General features: G+C 37.6%; 1 protein-coding gene across 1 annotated transcript; it reads right to left on the bottom strand.

The window, feature by feature from the left end:
- Positions 1–7,291: 7,291 nt before the first annotated feature.
- Positions 7,292–10,421, bottom strand: LOC138371008 (octapeptide-repeat protein T2-like). The gene is made up of 3 exons (XM_069335648.1): positions 10,391–10,421; positions 8,687–8,789; positions 7,292–8,141 (listed from the first exon to the last, which is right to left on the bottom strand). The coding sequence occupies exons 1-3, from the start codon at positions 10,419–10,421 to the stop codon at positions 7,292–7,294; spliced, it is 984 nt and encodes a 327-aa protein (XP_069191749.1).
- Positions 10,422–17,508: the final 7,087 nt, after the last annotated feature.

The raw sequence follows: 17,508 nt of genomic DNA, 5'->3' as shown, positions 1-17,508 counted from the left end.
AATAGATGCTTTGCTTCCATTCTGTCTAAATTTGGTGGCCTATATATAACCTCCTATTATAATATTATTTGCTTTTTCGTTTAATTCTATCCAAATAGTTTCTGTGTGTGGCTCAGTTTTGATTCCCTCTTTGAGACTACATTTCAAATTGTCCCTAACATATATGGCTACTCCCCCTCCTCGTCTAATATATCTATCTGTGTGAAATAGTTTAAATCCATTTATCTGATATTCAGCTAATAGTTCTCTATTTTCCACGTTCATCCACGTTTCGGTAAGTGCAATAATATCTATTTTTTCTGTGCAGACAAGAGCATTTAATTCATTAATTTTATTTCTTAGACTTCTACTGTTAGTGTAATATATCCTAAGTGAATTGTTATTTTGAGGCCCTTTTCTTTCCCTGATCATTTTGCCAATTCTTTTCTCCCACGAACACATACTTTTATTACCTCCTTCCTCCAAATCAATTCCCATACCACTATCTACTAACAGTTTAAACCCAAACAAACACCTCTAACCACTGGTTCCAACGAGTTCGCAACAGCAACAACCCCAGCCCTCGATAGATGCACCCCATCACGAGCATACATTTCATTTCTTCCATAGAAGCGTTCCCAGTTGTCTATGAAAGATATTGCATTTGATTTGCAATATCTTTCCAGCCGGCAATTGACACCAAGTGCCCTCGACATCCATTCATTTCCCACTCCCTTTCTTGGAAGAATGCCACATAGTATCAGGATTCCTCCCTTGCTCCTAACTAATTCAATGGCTGTCCTAAATCTCTGTATTAGTTCCTCACTCCTAACTCGCCCAACTTCATTACCCCCTGCACTAATACAAATAATGGGTTTGTTCCCAATTCCCGTCATAATATCATTCATGTTTTCAACAATATCTCCAATTCCAGCTCCTGGATAGCAAACCCTTAATCTGTTCCCCCAATCTCTGGCACAAAACGTTCTGTCTAAATACCTAACCTGGGAATCTCCCACAACCAAAATTCGCTTCCGTACCGCCCTAACTTTCTGAGCAGCCTGAGGGGCCTGCGCTCCGCCGTTCCTCGCTGATTTCCTCGCTGCAGGAGCACTACAGCACTCGTCCTCCAACACGGCAAATGAATTTGCCGTCCTTAGGGCGTCTGTAGGCGGCCTTGTCAAGGTCTTCTTAAGACCCCTGTCTTTCACTACTCTCCACGATGAGGTCTCGTCAACACTGGTCTCCTCCTTCGTTTCCTCTCGAAGTCTCAGCTGTCGTACCTCCTCCCGCAGGGAATCCATCTCTGCTCTCAGAGCTCCAACCAAACTCACCAAATCATTTACTAATCCTTCCATTATTGCAATAATAATGTTACTCCAGAGCTCCAGCTAACACAACCTCTCACTGTGACAGCACCTGACTGATTCAAATAGTTTGACGCAAGAGATCTATCTCCTTTCTTAAAAATTGGTACAACATTAGCTACCTTCCATGACTCTGGCACTCTGCCTGACTCTATTGATTTAATAAATACGGTAGACAGTGGCTCGGAAAGCTCCTCTTTGCATTCTTTAAGCACCCTGGCAAACAATTCATCCGGCTCTGGGGCTTTGTTTGGTTTTAGTTTTTCTAATTGTTTAATTACATCCTCCCTGGTAACTGCTAAACTAGTCAACCTGTCCTCATCCCCACCCACATAGACTTGTTTAGCTGAAGGCATATTGTTAAGTTCTTCTTTAGTAAATACAGATATAAAATATTTGTTAAAAATACTACTCATCTCCTTGTCATTATCCGTTATTTGACCTGTCTCAGATTTAATGGACCTATCCTTTCCCTAGTCTTAGTTCGATATAACTGAACAAAAACCTTTAGGATTTGACTTTGCTTGCTCTGCTATGCGAACTTCATAGTTTCTTTTTGCTTTCCTAATCTCTTTTTTAACATTTCTATCCAGTTGTATGAATTAAAAACTGAGAGAGGTCAAATAACAGATAGTGATGAAGAGATGAGTAGTATTTTTAATAAATATTTTGTATCTGTATTTACTGAAGAGGAACTTAACAATATGCCTTCAGCTGAACAAGTCTATGTGGGGTGGGGATGAGGACAGGTTGACAAGTTTAGCAGTTACCAGGGAGGATGTTCTTAAACAAATAGAAAAACTCAAACCAAACAAATCCCCAGGGCCGGATGAAGTGATTGCCAGGGTGCTTAAAGAATGCAAAGAGGAGCTTTGTGACCCAATGTCAACCATATTTAATAAATCAATAGAGTCAGGCAGAGTGCCAGAGTTTTGGAAAGTTGCTAATGTGATACCAGTTTTTAAGAAAGGAGATAGATCACTTGCGTCTAACTATCGACCAATTAGCCTAACGTCTATTGTGGGAAAGTTACTCGAATCTATAATAGCAAATAAAATTCGTCTTCATCTTGAAAAACATAAATTAATAATTGAGTCGTAACATGGTTTTATATATGGCCGTTCATGTTTAACAAATTTCTTATCATTTTATTCTAGCATTGTTGAGGCAGTTGATAGTGGTAAGGATTGCGATGTTGTGTACCTTGACTTTAGCAAAGCTTTTGATACAGTGCCACATGAATAAAAGGGAAATGATTCCAAGAAAGGGAGTGGGAAATGAATGGATGTCGAGGGCACTTGGTGTCAATTGCCGGCTGGAAAAGATATTGCAAATCAAATGCAATATCTTTCATAGACAACTGGGAACACTTCTATGGAAGAAATGAAATGTATGCTCGTGATGGGGTGCATCTATCGAGAGCTGGGGTTGTTGCTGTTGCGAACTCGTTGGAAGAAGTGGTTAGAGGTGTTTGTTTGGGTTTAAACTGTTAGTAGATAGCGGTATGGGAATTTATTTGGAGGAAGGAGGTAAAAAAGTATGTGTTTGTGGAGAAAGGAATTGGCAAAATGATCAGGGAAAGAGAAAGGCCTCAAAATAACAATTCACTTAGGGTATATTACACTAACAGTAGAAGTCTAAGAAATAAAATTAACGAATTAAATGCTCTTGTCTGCACAGAAAAAATAGATATTATTGCACTTACCGAAACGTGGTTGAATGTAGAAAATAGAGAACTATTAGCTGAATATCAAATAAATGGATTTAAACTATTTCACACGGATAGATATATTAGACGAGGAGGGGGAGTAGCCATATATGTTAGGGACAATTTGAAATGTAGTCTCAAAGAGGGAATCAAAACTGAGCCACACACATAAACTATTTGCATAGAATTATACGAAAAAGCAAATAATATTATAATAGAAGTTATATATAGGCCACCAAATTTAGACAGAATGGAAGCAGAGCATCTATGGGATGAAATATCTAGAGCATCTAGATATAACAGTACTTATGTCATGGGTGACTTTAATTTTAGTGAAATAAACTGGGTGAGCAAAACAGGGAATAGTGAAGCAGAAGATGTTCTAGAATTAATTGACGATTGCTTTCTTACGGAACACATTAAGGAACCAAGCGGGAAAATAATATTTTAGATTTAGTGTTAACTAACAGGGAAGCACAAATTAATGACATCGAAATAGGGAGTGAGCTAGGGAACAGTGATCACAAAGTAATCAGATTTAGCATAGAATGGAATAGACCTGTAGGAGAAAATTCTGTTAAAGTGCCAGATTTTCGAAAAGCTGATTTTAATAGCCTAAGAAATTTTTTGGGTCAAATAGACTGGAAAGTCTTGGGTATGGGGTGTGGGCCGGTCTTAGAGCGAGACATGAACCCAGCGATAGGTGACGTAAAAGGGGATTTCGATGTGGATTTAATATATAACTTATTTAAGAATATTCTAAACAAAGCACAGGAACGTAGTATACCATACAAATTGAATAGATGGAATACAAATGACCCAAAGTGGATAACAAATAATTTAAAGAACCTTATAGGTAAAAAGAGAGCTTGGTACAAAAGGATTAAGAATGGGGAAGTCAGTTTAGAACAGGAATTCATACAACTGGTTAGAAATGTTAAAAAAGAGATTAGGAAAGCAAAAAGAAACTATGAAGTTCGCATAGCAGAGCAAGCAAAGTCAAATCCTAAAGGGTTTTTTCAGTTATATCGAACTAAGACTAGGGAAAGGATAGGTCCATTAAAATCTGAGACAGGTCAAATAACGGATAATGACAAGGAGATGAGTAGTATTTTTACCAAATATTTTATATCTGTATTTACTAAAGAAGAACTTAACAATATGCCTTCAGCGGAACAAGTCTATGTGGTGGGGATGAGGAAAGGTTGACTAGTTTAGCAGTTACCAGGGAGGATGTAATTAAACAATTAGAAAAACTAACACCAAACAAATCCCCAGGGCCGGATGAAGTGTTTGCCAGGGTGCTTAAAGAATGCAAAGAGGGGCTTTCCGAGCCACTGTCTACCATATTTAATAAATCAATAGAGACAGGCAGAGTGCCAGAGTCATGGAAGGTAGCTAATGTGGTACCAATTTTTAAGAAAGGAGATAGATCACTTGCGTTAAATTATCGGCAATTAGCCTAACGTCTATTGAGGGAAAGTTACTTGAATCAATAATTGCAAATACAATTCGTCTCCATCTTGAAAAACATAAATTAATAAATGAGCCGCAACATGGTTTTACAAATGGCCGTCCATGTTTAACAAATTTGCTAACTTTTTATTCCAGCATAGTTGAGGCAGTTGATAGTGGTTAGAATTGTGATGTTGTTAATCTTGACTTTAGCAAAGCTTTTGATACAGTGCCACATGAAAGACTAATTAAAAAAATAGAAGCTCGTGGTATTGGGGGTGCTATATTAAGTTGGATTAGGGCATGGCTATTCCAAAGGAAACAGAGAGTTAGTATAAATGGGGTTAAGTCAGAGTGGGATAATGTTGTTAGTGGAGTACCTCAGGGCTCTGTCCTGGGACCTCTATTGTTTATAATATATATAAATGATTTAGATTCAGGTTTGAGTAGCAACATTTGCAAATTTGCCGATGATACGAAAATCGGTAGGGAAATTATTTCGGAGGAGGACTCATTATCACTTCAAGTTGATCTAGATAGGGTTTTGAAATGGTCAAAGGATTGGCAAATGCAGTTTAACGCTGATAAATGTAAAGTTCTGAGGCTAGGTATGATGATAGAGTTACAAGATACGAGCTAGATGGTGTTGTTATTGCGAAGTCGGATTGCGAAAGGGATCTGGGAGTTACGATTAGTAGGAATTTAAAACAAAAGGATCAATGCATGAATGTTCGTAATAAGGCGAATAGGACACTGGGATTTATTAATCGAAGCGTTAGTATCGAGACACCTGGTGTGGTTCTTAAGGTATATCTTGCTCTGGTTAGGCCCCATTTAGATTATGCAGTTCAGTTTTGGTCGCCGTATTATAGAATGGATATAAATTCACTTGAACGTGTCCAACATAGGATGACTAAGTTAGTTCCCCAAATTAGAAATCTTTCATATGAAGAAAGATTAACAAAGCTTAAGTTGCATTGACTGGAAAGGCGAAGAGTTAGGGGTGACATGATAGAGGTTTACAAGTGGATGAATAGACATAACAAGGGGGATATTAATAGGGTATTAAAAATATCAACACAAGACAGAACACGAAACAATGGGTATAAATTGGATAAGTTTAGATTTAATAAAGACTTGGGTAAATACTGGTTCAGTAACAGGGTTGTTGATTTGTGGAACCAACTGCCACGTAACGCGGTGGAGGTGGGGTCCCTCGATTGTTTCAAGCGCGGGTTGGACAAGTATATGAGTGGGATTGGGTGGTTATAGATAGGAGCTGCCTCGTATGGGCCAATAGGCCTTCTGCAGTTACCTTTGTTCTTATGTTCTTTGGTTTGTTCGTTTGTTCGCAAACCTTACCACTATCAACTGCCTCAACTATGCAGGAATAAAATGATAGCAAATTTGTTAAACATGAACGGCCATTTGTAAATCCATGTTGTGACTCGTTTATTAATTTATGTTTTTCAAGATGAAGACGAATGGTATTTGCGATTACGATTTAATAATGATAAGAGTTACAGGGTACAAGCTAGATGGTGTTGAGATTACGAAATCGAATTGTGAAAGGGATCTGTGAGTATGATTAGTAAGAATTTAAAACCAAAGGATCAATGCAAGAATGTTCGTAATAATGCAAATAGAACACTGGGATTTATTTATCGACGAGTTGTGATTCACTTGAACGTATCCAGCGAAGGATGGCAAAGTTCATTCCACAAATTAGAAATCTTTCATATAGAGAGAGATTAACATAGCTTAACGTTCATTCACTGGAAACGCGAAGAGTTAGGGGTGACATGATAGAGGTTTACAAGTGGATGAATGGACATAACAAAGGGGATATTAATAGAGTATTAAAAGTATCAACAAAGGACAGAATACGAAACAATGGGTATATACTGAATAAGTTTAGATTTCGGAAAGACCTGGGTAAATACTGGTTCGGTAATAAGATTGTTGATTTGTGGAACCATTTGCCACATGGCGTGGTGGAGGTGGGAGTCCCTTGATTTTTTTAAGCGTGGGTTGGACATGTATATAAGTGGTATTGGGTGGTTATAAATAGAAGCTGCCTAGTATGGGCCAATAGGCCTTCTTAAGTTACCTTTATTCATATGTTGTTATGCTTGACCAATGTCATGGATAGAAAATATACCTTTAATACTTATATTCGAAAACATCGATGTTGCACCCGACAACGCTTAAGTAGCCTTTATGATATTACAAAAATATATATGTATAATTTTTAGGCTTATCTTAACGCGTCTCAAAAAATCAAAGCACTTCCCGAATAACAGTTTAGAGGTGTGGTGTTACAAACTGCACCAACTATCAAGAGGAAGAAGAATTAGTAGTGAGGTGCTGTTATGGTTTATTTATGCCCATGCCACCTCTTGGATGGCCATACCTTCAATCATCACTGTTGAGCCACTTCCTTAGAGACATTCCTAGACTAAACATCTTCATCTTATTAGCAACACCGGACTGTCTTATTGGTTAACGCATCCACTCGCACTGCTATTGGATGAAGAAAAACTGTTCATTAATTCGAATAACAAAGGTTTCAGCGGCGTGTCGTGTACTGCGGGAACTGTATGAAGGAGCCATACAGTACGTAAATTAAGAAGAAATCCCCTACAACTGCACGTATAATTGTAGATAATATTGCAAACATGGGCCGTTACTCGATAGATTCAAGCAGTGAGGGGACCAGCAAAAGGAATCGGAGAAATAGGTCTCGGAGTAGCAGCAGTACTAGTTCCAGAAGTCGTCATCGTCACCATAAAAAGTCACGGACACACAGAAGACGTTCCTCTAGTCGGTCATTAAGCCGTTCGCCCAGCCCTCTGTCAGACAGGCGTTCTCGTTGTCCATCGCTCAGCCCTCTGTCAGACAGGCGTTCTCGTTGTCCATCGCCCAGCCCTCTGTCAGACAGGCGTTCTCGTTGTCCATCGCCCAGCCCTCTGTCAAACAGGCGTTCTCGTTGTCCATCGCCCAGCCCTCTGTCAGACAGGTGTTCTCGTTGTCCATCGCCCAGCCCTCTGTCAGACAGGTGTTCTCGTTGTCCATCGCCCAGCCCTCTGTCAGGCGGGCGTTCTCGTTGTCCATCTCCCAGTCCCCTGCCACGCAGGCGTTTTCGTTGTCTATCGCCCAGTCCTCTGCCATGGAGGCGTTCTCGTTGTCTATTGCCCAGTCCTCTGCCATGCAGGCGTTCTTGCTGTTCATCACCCAGTCCTCTGTCACGCAGCCGTTCTCGCTGTCCATCACCCAGTCCTCTGGCACGCAGGCGTTCTCGCTGTTCATCAGCCAGTCCTCTGTCAAGCAGGCGTTCTCGTTGTCCATCGCCCAGTCCTCTGTCATGCAGGCGTTCTTGCTGTTCATCACCTAGTCCTCTGTCACGCAGCCGTTCTCGCTGTCCATCACCCAGTCCTCTGGCACGCAGGCGTTCTCGCTGTTCATCACCCAGTCCTCTGTCAAGCAGGCGTTCTCGTTGTCCATCGCCCAGTCCTCTGCCATGCAGGCGTTCTTGCTGTTCATCACCTAGTCCTCTGTCACGCAGCCGTTCTCGCTGTCCATCACCCAGTCCTCTGGCACGCAGGCGTTCTCGCTGTTCATCACCCAGTCCTCTGTCAAGCAGGTGTTCTCGTTGTCCATCGCCCACTCGGAGGTCCCACTCATCAAGTCGAGATCGAGAGCGCCACAGGCGTCATCGCAGTCCTACTTATTCCCGCTCAAGATCTAGGGACAGATTTAGCCGGAAGCATCAGAGATCCAAGCACAGAGAGCGCAGTTCCAGCTCTGATTCAGATCATAGTGAAAAGTACTCAAAATCATGGTCAGCGAGACGCAGCAGTAGAGCATAAAGGATCAAATTGACAAAGAAAGGAATAAGGAAAAAGAAAAAGTTCTCAGAAAGTCGTCTACAAAGAGACAAGAAATGCCAGTCTCTGAGCATAGAGAGTAGGAGCATATTCACGAGCTGTAGAAGAAATTGGAGATGATGATTTGGTTCAGCAAGCCTTAAAATCCAGCCGTAGTGGGAAAGCTCCCAAGAAACAAGCTGATAGTAAAGATGGAGATGAATCCAACTTTGGGACACTGCTAAGATGGCTGCAAAGGAATTGCTAGGAAATTTATGCCTTCTAGTGAGGATAGTCTTTCAAGTCCTCACCTGTATCCTCGAGGAAGAGTATCTATGCAGGATTTTCTCACTTCGCCAAAAAGCTTTGGTTGGAGAACCAACATAAATTGACATGGGAGGATGAAGTCTTGTTCTTCAGAGTGCACATATAATTTGTAAAACATTAAGTACTTGTGGAAAGCAGTGCAGTTTTCTTGTGTTAAAATGCGACTTGTCCTGTAAATATGAGTTTTACATAGCAAAGAATTTTGTAGGAACGTAGAATGTTTTTTCATTCTACATTCATTTAGAATGTTTTATAAAACTATGTTTAGGTCTATAAATCAGGGATTTAATAAATCAAAGATGTGTTATATTGAAAATGTTCCTTATTGACATGTTCTCATTGCTGTGAAATAAAGGTTAGTAAAATATATCAGTTTGTTTTTAATCCTAAGTATTGATGAGTATATAAGAACATGAATCCATGGGAAAGTTATTGATTTTGTGTCCAACCCCCCCCCCCCACGCCCTTAGTCAATGTGGCCTGGTAGTTATAAGATGATTACGAATACAAAGGCTATCAATGATCTATGACAATTGACATGTACATTTCCTCCTAAAATTATTAAACCTTATTCTACAATACATTACACACAGAAATCACAATTGCGTGATGCATCAAATGAACAAATCCACAAGGTCGATGATTCGAACCTGCGTCCGGGAGCATCCCAGACGCTGCCTCAATCGACTGAAGTACGACATGGTCAAGAGTTGAAACCGAAGTTCTACTGAACTTACTGGATCCTGCAGCTACTCCTCTACATACTGTACTGGATGTATAATCTTTTGGCAACATAAAGCACAGTATTTCTTTTATGCATAAACTGTTTACAAAAAAAATGGTTTATGAGCAACATGGAGATCGGCAATTTGACAACTGTCAGTTTGAAGTATTTTAGCACTAAAGTGAAAAATAGTATTCGTGGCTTTAATGAAAATATTGTATCTTTGCTGTTCAGAGCAGCAATTTCAGTCTAAAAATCTTTTAAGGAATAGAAATGAAAGTTTAATGTTACCCCCACACAATACAGTATTGTATAAAACAAAATATATAAGCAAACAGTAAATTCGCAATAATCATTAAAAAAGTCTGCATTTTTTGTTTAAAGAATTCATTTTTATAAAATACTCTACTAGAACTGTCATGAATAGGTTGGTACATGCCTAATAATAAAAATCTTTGGCACATATATGCCTATTCCTCTGTAGCTTAGACCCATGACAAAAAATGTTTAGACCTTTGATTCTTGCCACTCTAAATTAGAATTCTTTTCCAATTGATTACCTTTAATTACATATGAGTCAACAGTTTGAAAAGTAAATATCTCACCGATTTATTTCACTCAAATTGAGCGAAACGACTCGTGTTCCAGGTGACAATATTGGAGACGGCAATTTACAACATTAAGCATGCTTCCAGTTTTACCTTTACTCGTAATGAGCATAAATATTTCTCATACTTCAGATTCAAAATCTTGTTTGAAATGCTTCATACGAAGCAGTCAATTTATACAGCTCTTTGGAAACAAGAGCTATCTAAAAAACTATCTAAAAGGTTTATTCCAAATGATTTCAATTCAGAGCAAAATGTTCTCTACCATACAGCCTTTTAGATTAAATAATAAAAAAATATATAGAAACTCATAAACGCAGTACATCTCCGATGTTACTTGCAAGTGCTTTATTCACCTTCAACATCATAATGACAGTTGAGAGCCATGACCAAAAAGCCGAAGCTCAACCCCCGACAAGTACAACTCTGGGAGCGCACACTGAGAAGAGATCTGGTGATGCAACACTTGAATAACTGGGACATAATAGTCGACTTCCACGGTCTTCAGGATACGAATCGACTTTGCGAGATGTAGGATTTTACTGGAAGGGAAAAAATATCAAACTTTCCATTCCGTAACTTTTAGCTTAACGAAGATTAACTGTTTTTCCAATTTGGTCCCAAGTGTTTAAAAGCATTTTATACACAACTAATACACAAGAGGCTAAGTTCATTTTAGTTATGTCTTCACAACAAAAATAATTAAGCCTATGCTAGGCTACAAAAAAATTAGTTTACAAATTCGTGATAAATGAAACTTTAAATTCAAAAAAATCATAATTTTAAAATAAAAATAGGTGCAGAACTAAGAACTCGGCTCAAAAATCATGCTCAGTCAAATTTCCGACATTTAAGATATTAATGAAAACTGCAGGGGGGGGGGGTAGGTCATGATATGACCCATTGCTGTTTTCAGTAATTGGCATATTTTCGGTAAAAAAAGTGTAAGTTTGAAAGTAAAAACAGGTGCAGAGAGATAGAATTCGGCTCCAAAATCCCGCTTACGAGTCAAATTTCCGACGTTTTAGATATTTTGAAAACTGCAGGGGGGTTTGGGAAAAAATATGACCCATCACCGTTTTCAGTAATTGGAATATTTTCGGTATAAAAAGTCATAATTTGAAAATGTAAATCAGTGTAGAGAGTCAGAATTCGGCACAAAAATCACGCTCAGGAGTCAATTTTCCGACACTTCAGATATTTTGAAAACTGCGGGAAGGAATGTGCAAAGTATGACCAATCGCCGTTTTCTGTAATTGACATATTTTCGATATAAAAATTCGTAATTTGAAACTGAAATTTGGTGCAGAGTCAGAATTCGGCTGAAAAATTACCCTTTAAATTCAAATTTCTGACATTTCACATAATTTGAAAAGTGCAAGGGGGTTTGGGCATAATATGACCCATCGCAGTTTTCAGAAATTTGCATATTTTCAGTATAAAACGTCGTAATTTGAAAATGAAATATGTGCAGAGAGTCAGAATTCGGCTCAAAAATCACGATTAGGAGTCAAATTTTGACATTTCAGATATTTTGAATACTGCAGGAGGGTTTGGGCAGAATATGACCCATCGTTGTTTTCAGTAATTGACATATTTTCGGTATAAAAAGTAGTAATTTGAAACTGTAATTTGAGGCAGAGTCAGAATTCGGTTCAAGAATCACGCTCAGGATTCCAATTTCCGACATTTCACATATTTTGAAAACTGCAGGGTAGTTTGTGCAAAATATGACCCATCGTTGTTTTCAGTAATTTGCATATTTTCGGTATTAAAAGTCGAAATTTGAAAATTAAAATAGGTGCAGAGGGTCAAAATTCGCCTCAAAAATCACGATTAGGAGTCAAATTTCCGATATTTCAGATATTTTGAAATTTGTTGGGCGGTTTTGGCAAAATATGACCCATCGCCGTTTTTAGTAATTGGCATATTTTCGGTATAAAAATTCATAATTTGAAAATGAAAATAGGTGCAGATCAGAATTCGGCTCAAAATCACGCTCACGATTCGAATTTCCAACATTTCAGATATTTTGAAAACTGCAGGGAGGTTTGGCCAAAATATGACCCATCGCCATTTCAGTAATTGACATATGTTCGGTATAAATAGTTCTAATTTGAAACTGAAATTTGGTGTAGAGTCGAATTCGGCTCAAAAATCACCCTTAGTCAAATTTCCGATACTTCAGATATTTTGAAAACTGCTGGGGGGGGGGCAAAATATGACCCTTTGCCGTTTTCAGTAATTGGCACATTTTCGGTATAAAAAGTCATAATATGAAAATGAAATTAGGTGCAGAGAGTCAGAATTTGGCTCAAATATCACACTCAGGAGTCATATTTCCGACATTTCAAAAATTTTGAAAACTGCAGGGGATTTAGGCAAAATATGACCCATAGCCGTTTTCAGTAATTGGCAAACTTTAGGTATAAAAAGTCGTAATTTAAAATGAAAATAGGTGCAGCGAGTCAGAAATCGGCTCAAAAATCACGCTCAGGAGTCAAATTTCCGACATTTCAGATAATTTAAAACAACAGAGACCGTTTGGCCAAAACATAACCCATCGCCCATTTCAGTAATTGGCAAACTTTAGATAAAAAAAGTCGTAATTTGAAAATAAAAATAGGTGCATTGAGTCAGAATTCGGCTCAAAAATCACGCTCAGGAGTCAAATTTCCGACATTTCACTGAGGGGGGGGGGGAAATGTGACCCAATGCTGTTTTCAGTAATTGCCATATTTTCGGTATAAAAAATCGTAATTTGAAAAGGAAATTAGGTGCAGAGAGTCAGAATTCGGCTCAAAGATCACGCCCAGGAGTCATACTTTCGACATTTCAATTATTATGAAAATTGCAGGGGATTTGGGCAAAATAGGACTCATCACCGTTTTCAGTAATTGGCATATTTTCGGTATAAAAAGTCGTAATTTTAAAATGAAAACAGGTGCACAGATTCGGAGCTCGGCTCAAAAATCATGCTCAGGTCTCAAACTTCCGACATTTCAGATATTTTGAAAATTGCAGAGGGGTTTGAATAAAATATGACCCATCGCCGTTTTCGGTAATTAGCATATTTTTGGCATAACAAAATCATAATATGAAAATGAAAATAGGTGCAGAGTCAGAATTCGGCTCAAAAATCACGCTGATGAGTCAAATTGCCAACATTTCAGATATTTTGAAAACTGCAGGGAGGTTTTGGCAAAATATGCCTCTTCGCAGTTGTCATTAATTGGTATATTTTTGGTATAAAAAGTCGTAATTTGAAACTGAAATTTGGTGCAGAGTGAGAATTCGGCCCAAAAATCATGCTCAGAAGTCAAATTTACCGACATTTATCGTATTTTGAAAACTGCAGGGGGGTTTGGACAAAATATGACCCATTGCCATTTTCTGTAGTTGGCATATTTTCGGTATAAAAATCTAAATTTAAAAGTGAAAATAGGTGCAGAGAGTCAGAATTCGGCTCAAAAAGACGCTCAGGAGTCAAATTTCCGACATTTCAGGTATTTTGATAATTGCAGGAGGGTTTGGGCAAAATATGATCCCATTATTGTTTACAATAATTTGTTTAATTTCGGTATGAAATTCGAAATTTGAAAATGAAAATAGGCGCAGAGAGTCAGAGTTCGCCTCAGAAATCACGCTTAGGAGTCAAATTTCCGACATTTCAGATATTTTGACATCTGCAGGGATGTTTGGGCAAAATATGACTCATCGCTATTTTCAGTAATTGGAGAATTTTCGGTATAAAAAGTCGTAATTTTAAAATGAAAATAGGTGCAGAGTTAGAATTCGCCTCAAAAATGGCGCTCAGGATTCAAATTTCTGACATATCGCATATTTTGAAAACGGCCGGGGGGTTTGGGCAAAATATGACCCATCGTTGTTTTCAGTAATTTGCATATTTTCGGTATTAAAACTCGAAATTTGAAAATTAATGTAGGTGCAGAGGATGAGACTTCGGCTCAAAAATTACGCTTAGGAGTCAAATTTCCGATTTTTCAGATATTTGGAAAACTGCAGGGGATTTGTGCAAAATATGACCCATAGCCGTTTTCAGTAATTGGCATATTTTCGGTATAAAAAGTCGTAATTTTAAAATGAAAATATATGCAGAGAGTCAGTACTCGGCTCAAAAATCATGCCCAGGTCTCAAATTTCCGACATTTCAGATATTTTGAAAACTGCGGGGGGGGGGGGTCTGGGCAAAATATGACCCATCGGCCTTTTCAGTAATTGGCGTATTTTCGGTATAAAAAGTCGTAATTTGAAACTGAAATTTGTTGCACAGTCAGAATTCTGCTCAAAATCACGCTCAGGATTGAAATTTCCGATATTTCTGGAATTTTGATAACTGCAGTGGGGATTTGGGCAAAATATGACCGATCGCAGTTTTCAGTAATTTGCATATTTTCGGTATAAAAAGGCGTAATTTGAAAATGAAAATAGATGCAGACAATCAGAATTCGGCTAAAAAAATCACACTCAGGAGCCAAATATCCGACGTTTGAGATAATTTGAAACTTCAGGGAGGTTTGGGCAAAATAGGACCCATCGCTGTTTTCAGTAATTGGCACATTTTCGATATAAACAGTCTTAATATGAAAATGAAAATAGGTGTAGAGAATCAGAATTTGGCTAAAAAATCACGCTCAGCAGTCAAATTTCCGACATTTCAAATATTTTTAAAAATGCAGAGGGGGGGGGGGATGGGGTGTTAGACAAAATATGACCCATCGCAGTTTTCGGTAATTTGCATATTTTCGGTATAAAAAATCGTAATTTGAAAATGAAATTAGGTGCAGAGAGTCAGAATTCAGATGAAATATAACGCTCAGGAATCATATTTCCGACGTTTGAAATATTTTGAAAACTGCAGGGAATTTGGGCAAAATATGACCCATAGCTGTTTTCAGTAATTGGCATATTTTCAGTATAAAAAGTCGTAATTTTAAAATGAAAATAGGTCCAGACAGTCAGAACTATGCTAAAAAATCACGCTCATGATTTAAATTCCCACATTTCAGATATTTTGAAAACTGTAGAGGGATTTGTGCAAAATATGACCCATCACTGTTTTCAGTAATTGGCGAATTTTCGGTACAAAAATTCGTAATTTGGAAATGAAAATAGGTGCAGGGAGTCAGAATCGGCTCACAAATCACGCTCAGGGGTAATATTTCCGACATTTCAGGTATTTTGAAAGCTGTAGGGCGGTTGGGCAAAATATTACCAATTGCTGTTTTCAGTAATTGGCACATATTCGGTATAAAAAGTCATAATTTGTAAATGAAAAAAGGTGCAGAGTCAGAATTCGGCTCAAAAATCACGCTGAAAATATAAATTTCTGTCATTTAATATAATTTAAAAACTGCAAGGGGGTTTGGTCAAAATATTACTAATCGCCGATATCAGTAATTGGCATATTTTCGGTATAAAATGTTGTAATTTGAAAATGAAAATAGGTGCAGAGTCAGAATTCGGCTGATAAATCACGCTCAGGAGTCAAATTTCCGACATTTCTGATATTCTGAAAACTGCAGGGGGGAGGGGGGAATGGTCAAAATATGACCAACCGCCGTTTACAGTTATTGGCATATTTTTGGTAAAAAGTCGTTATTTGAAATTGAAAGAATATGCAAAGAGTTTGAATTCGGCTCAAACATCAAGGTCAGGAATCAAATTTCAGACATTTCATGTATTTTGAAAACTGCATGGGGGTTTGGGAAAAAAATGCCCATTGCCGTTTTCAGTAATTGGCGTATTTTCAGTATAAAAAGTCGTAATTTGAAAATGAAAAAAGGTGCAGAGAGTCCGAATTAAGTTCAAAAATCACGCTTAAAATTCAAATTTCCGACCCTTAATATAATTTAGAAACTGCAAGGGTGTTTGGTCAAAATATTACTACTCGTCGATTTCAGTAATTGGCATATTTTCAGTATAAAAAGACGTAATTTGAAAATGAAAATAGGTGCAAAGAGTCAGAATTGGCTCGTAAATCACGCTAAAGAGTTAAATTTCTGTCAATTCAGATATTTTGAGAACTGTAAGGGTGGGGGTCAAAATATGACCAATCGCTGTTTCCAGTAATTGGCATATTTTCGGTATAAAAAGTCGTAATTTGAAAATGAAAATAGATGCAAAGAGTCAGAATTCGGCACAAACATTAAGGTCAGGAGTCAAGTTTTCGACATTTCATATATTTTGAAAACTGCATGGGGGTTTGGGAAAAACCTGACCCATCGCTGTTTTCGGTAATTGGCGTATATTCGGTATAAAAACTCGTATATATAAAAATGAAAATAGGTGCAGAGAGTCAGAATTCAGCTAAAAAATCACGCTAAAATTTTAATTTCTGACAATAATATAATATGAAAACTGCAAGGGGGTTTGGTCAAAATATTACTAATCGCCGATTTGAGTAAAGACATATTTTCGGTATAAAATGTTGTAATTTGAAAATGAAAATAGGTGCAGAAAGACAGAATTCAGCTGAAAAATCACGCTCAGGAGTCAAATTTCCGACATTTCAGATATTCTGAAAACTGCAGGGGGGGGGTCAAAATATGAACTATCGCCGTTTTCAGTAATTGGCATATTTTCGGTATAAAATTCGTAATTTGAAAATGAAAATGTATGCTAAGAGTCAGAATTCGGTTCAAACATCAAGGTCAGGAGTCAAATTTCCGACATTTCTTGTATTTTGTAAACTGCATGGGGTTTGGGAAAAACCTGACCATCGCCGTTTCAGTAATTGGCGTATTTTCGGTATAAAAACTCTTATATGAAAATGAAAATAGGTGCACAGAGAGAGAATTGGCTCAAAAATCATGCTGAAAATTAAAATTTCTGACATTTAATATAATTTGAAAACTGCAAGGGGGTTTGGTCAAAAAATTACTAATCGTTGATTTCATATTTGGCATATTTTCGGTATAAAATGTCGTAATTTGAAAATGAAAATAGGTGCAGAGAGTCAGAATTCGTCACAAAAATCACGTTCAGGAGTAAAATTTTCGACTTATCAGATATTTTGAAAACTGTTGAGGGATTCTTCTTTCTAAGTTTTTTGTTTCTAAGTTTCGTTTTTTTCTAAGATTTCGATTTCTTTTTACTTTTTATTGTATTATTTTGTGTGAAATTGTGTTTGAATGGAACTGTGTTGTTTACCATACCGGTTATTTCGTAGGTATAAGTATAGATGCCACACCTCTGACTGGTAAAAATATGCTTTTCTTGACAAACAGCGCCATCTGTTGCATGCAGGAGCAATGCACATGCTATGCAAAATATGTTACAATTCCATTTCAATGTTTCTGATTGCATTGATAAATTGAATTATCATAGATTTTGGATTTATTTTCATTTTATATAATTATTTTGTGCCAATTGCGTTGGAATTCAGCTGTGTTGTTTGCCATACATTTTGTCATTTCGTCATTTCGTGAGTTTAGTTTATTTTTTTGTCAAA

Source organism: Procambarus clarkii, chromosome 34 (assembly GCF_040958095.1).
Source record: "Procambarus clarkii isolate CNS0578487 chromosome 34, FALCON_Pclarkii_2.0, whole genome shotgun sequence".
In the NCBI taxonomy this organism is placed as follows: Eukaryota; Metazoa; Arthropoda; class Malacostraca; order Decapoda; family Cambaridae; genus Procambarus; species Procambarus clarkii.
This window is presented reverse-complemented; position numbering and strand designations above follow the sequence as displayed.

What these genes read in the sequence shown, in the direction of transcription:
- LOC138371008 (XM_069335648.1), bottom strand. Translation starts at nt 10,421, where the DNA reads ATGGCTCTCAACTGTCATTATGATGTTGAAG. An exon ending in CTGTCATTATGATGTTGAAG is followed by an intron (nt 8,790 to 10,390) that starts GTGAATAAAGCA and finishes TGCACTCTGAAG; the next exon opens with AACAAGACTTCATCCTCCCA. An exon ending in ACTCTTCCTCGAGGATACAG is followed by an intron (nt 8,142 to 8,686) that starts GTGAGGACTTGA and finishes CCTGCTTGACAG; the next exon opens with AGGACTGGGTGATGAACAGC.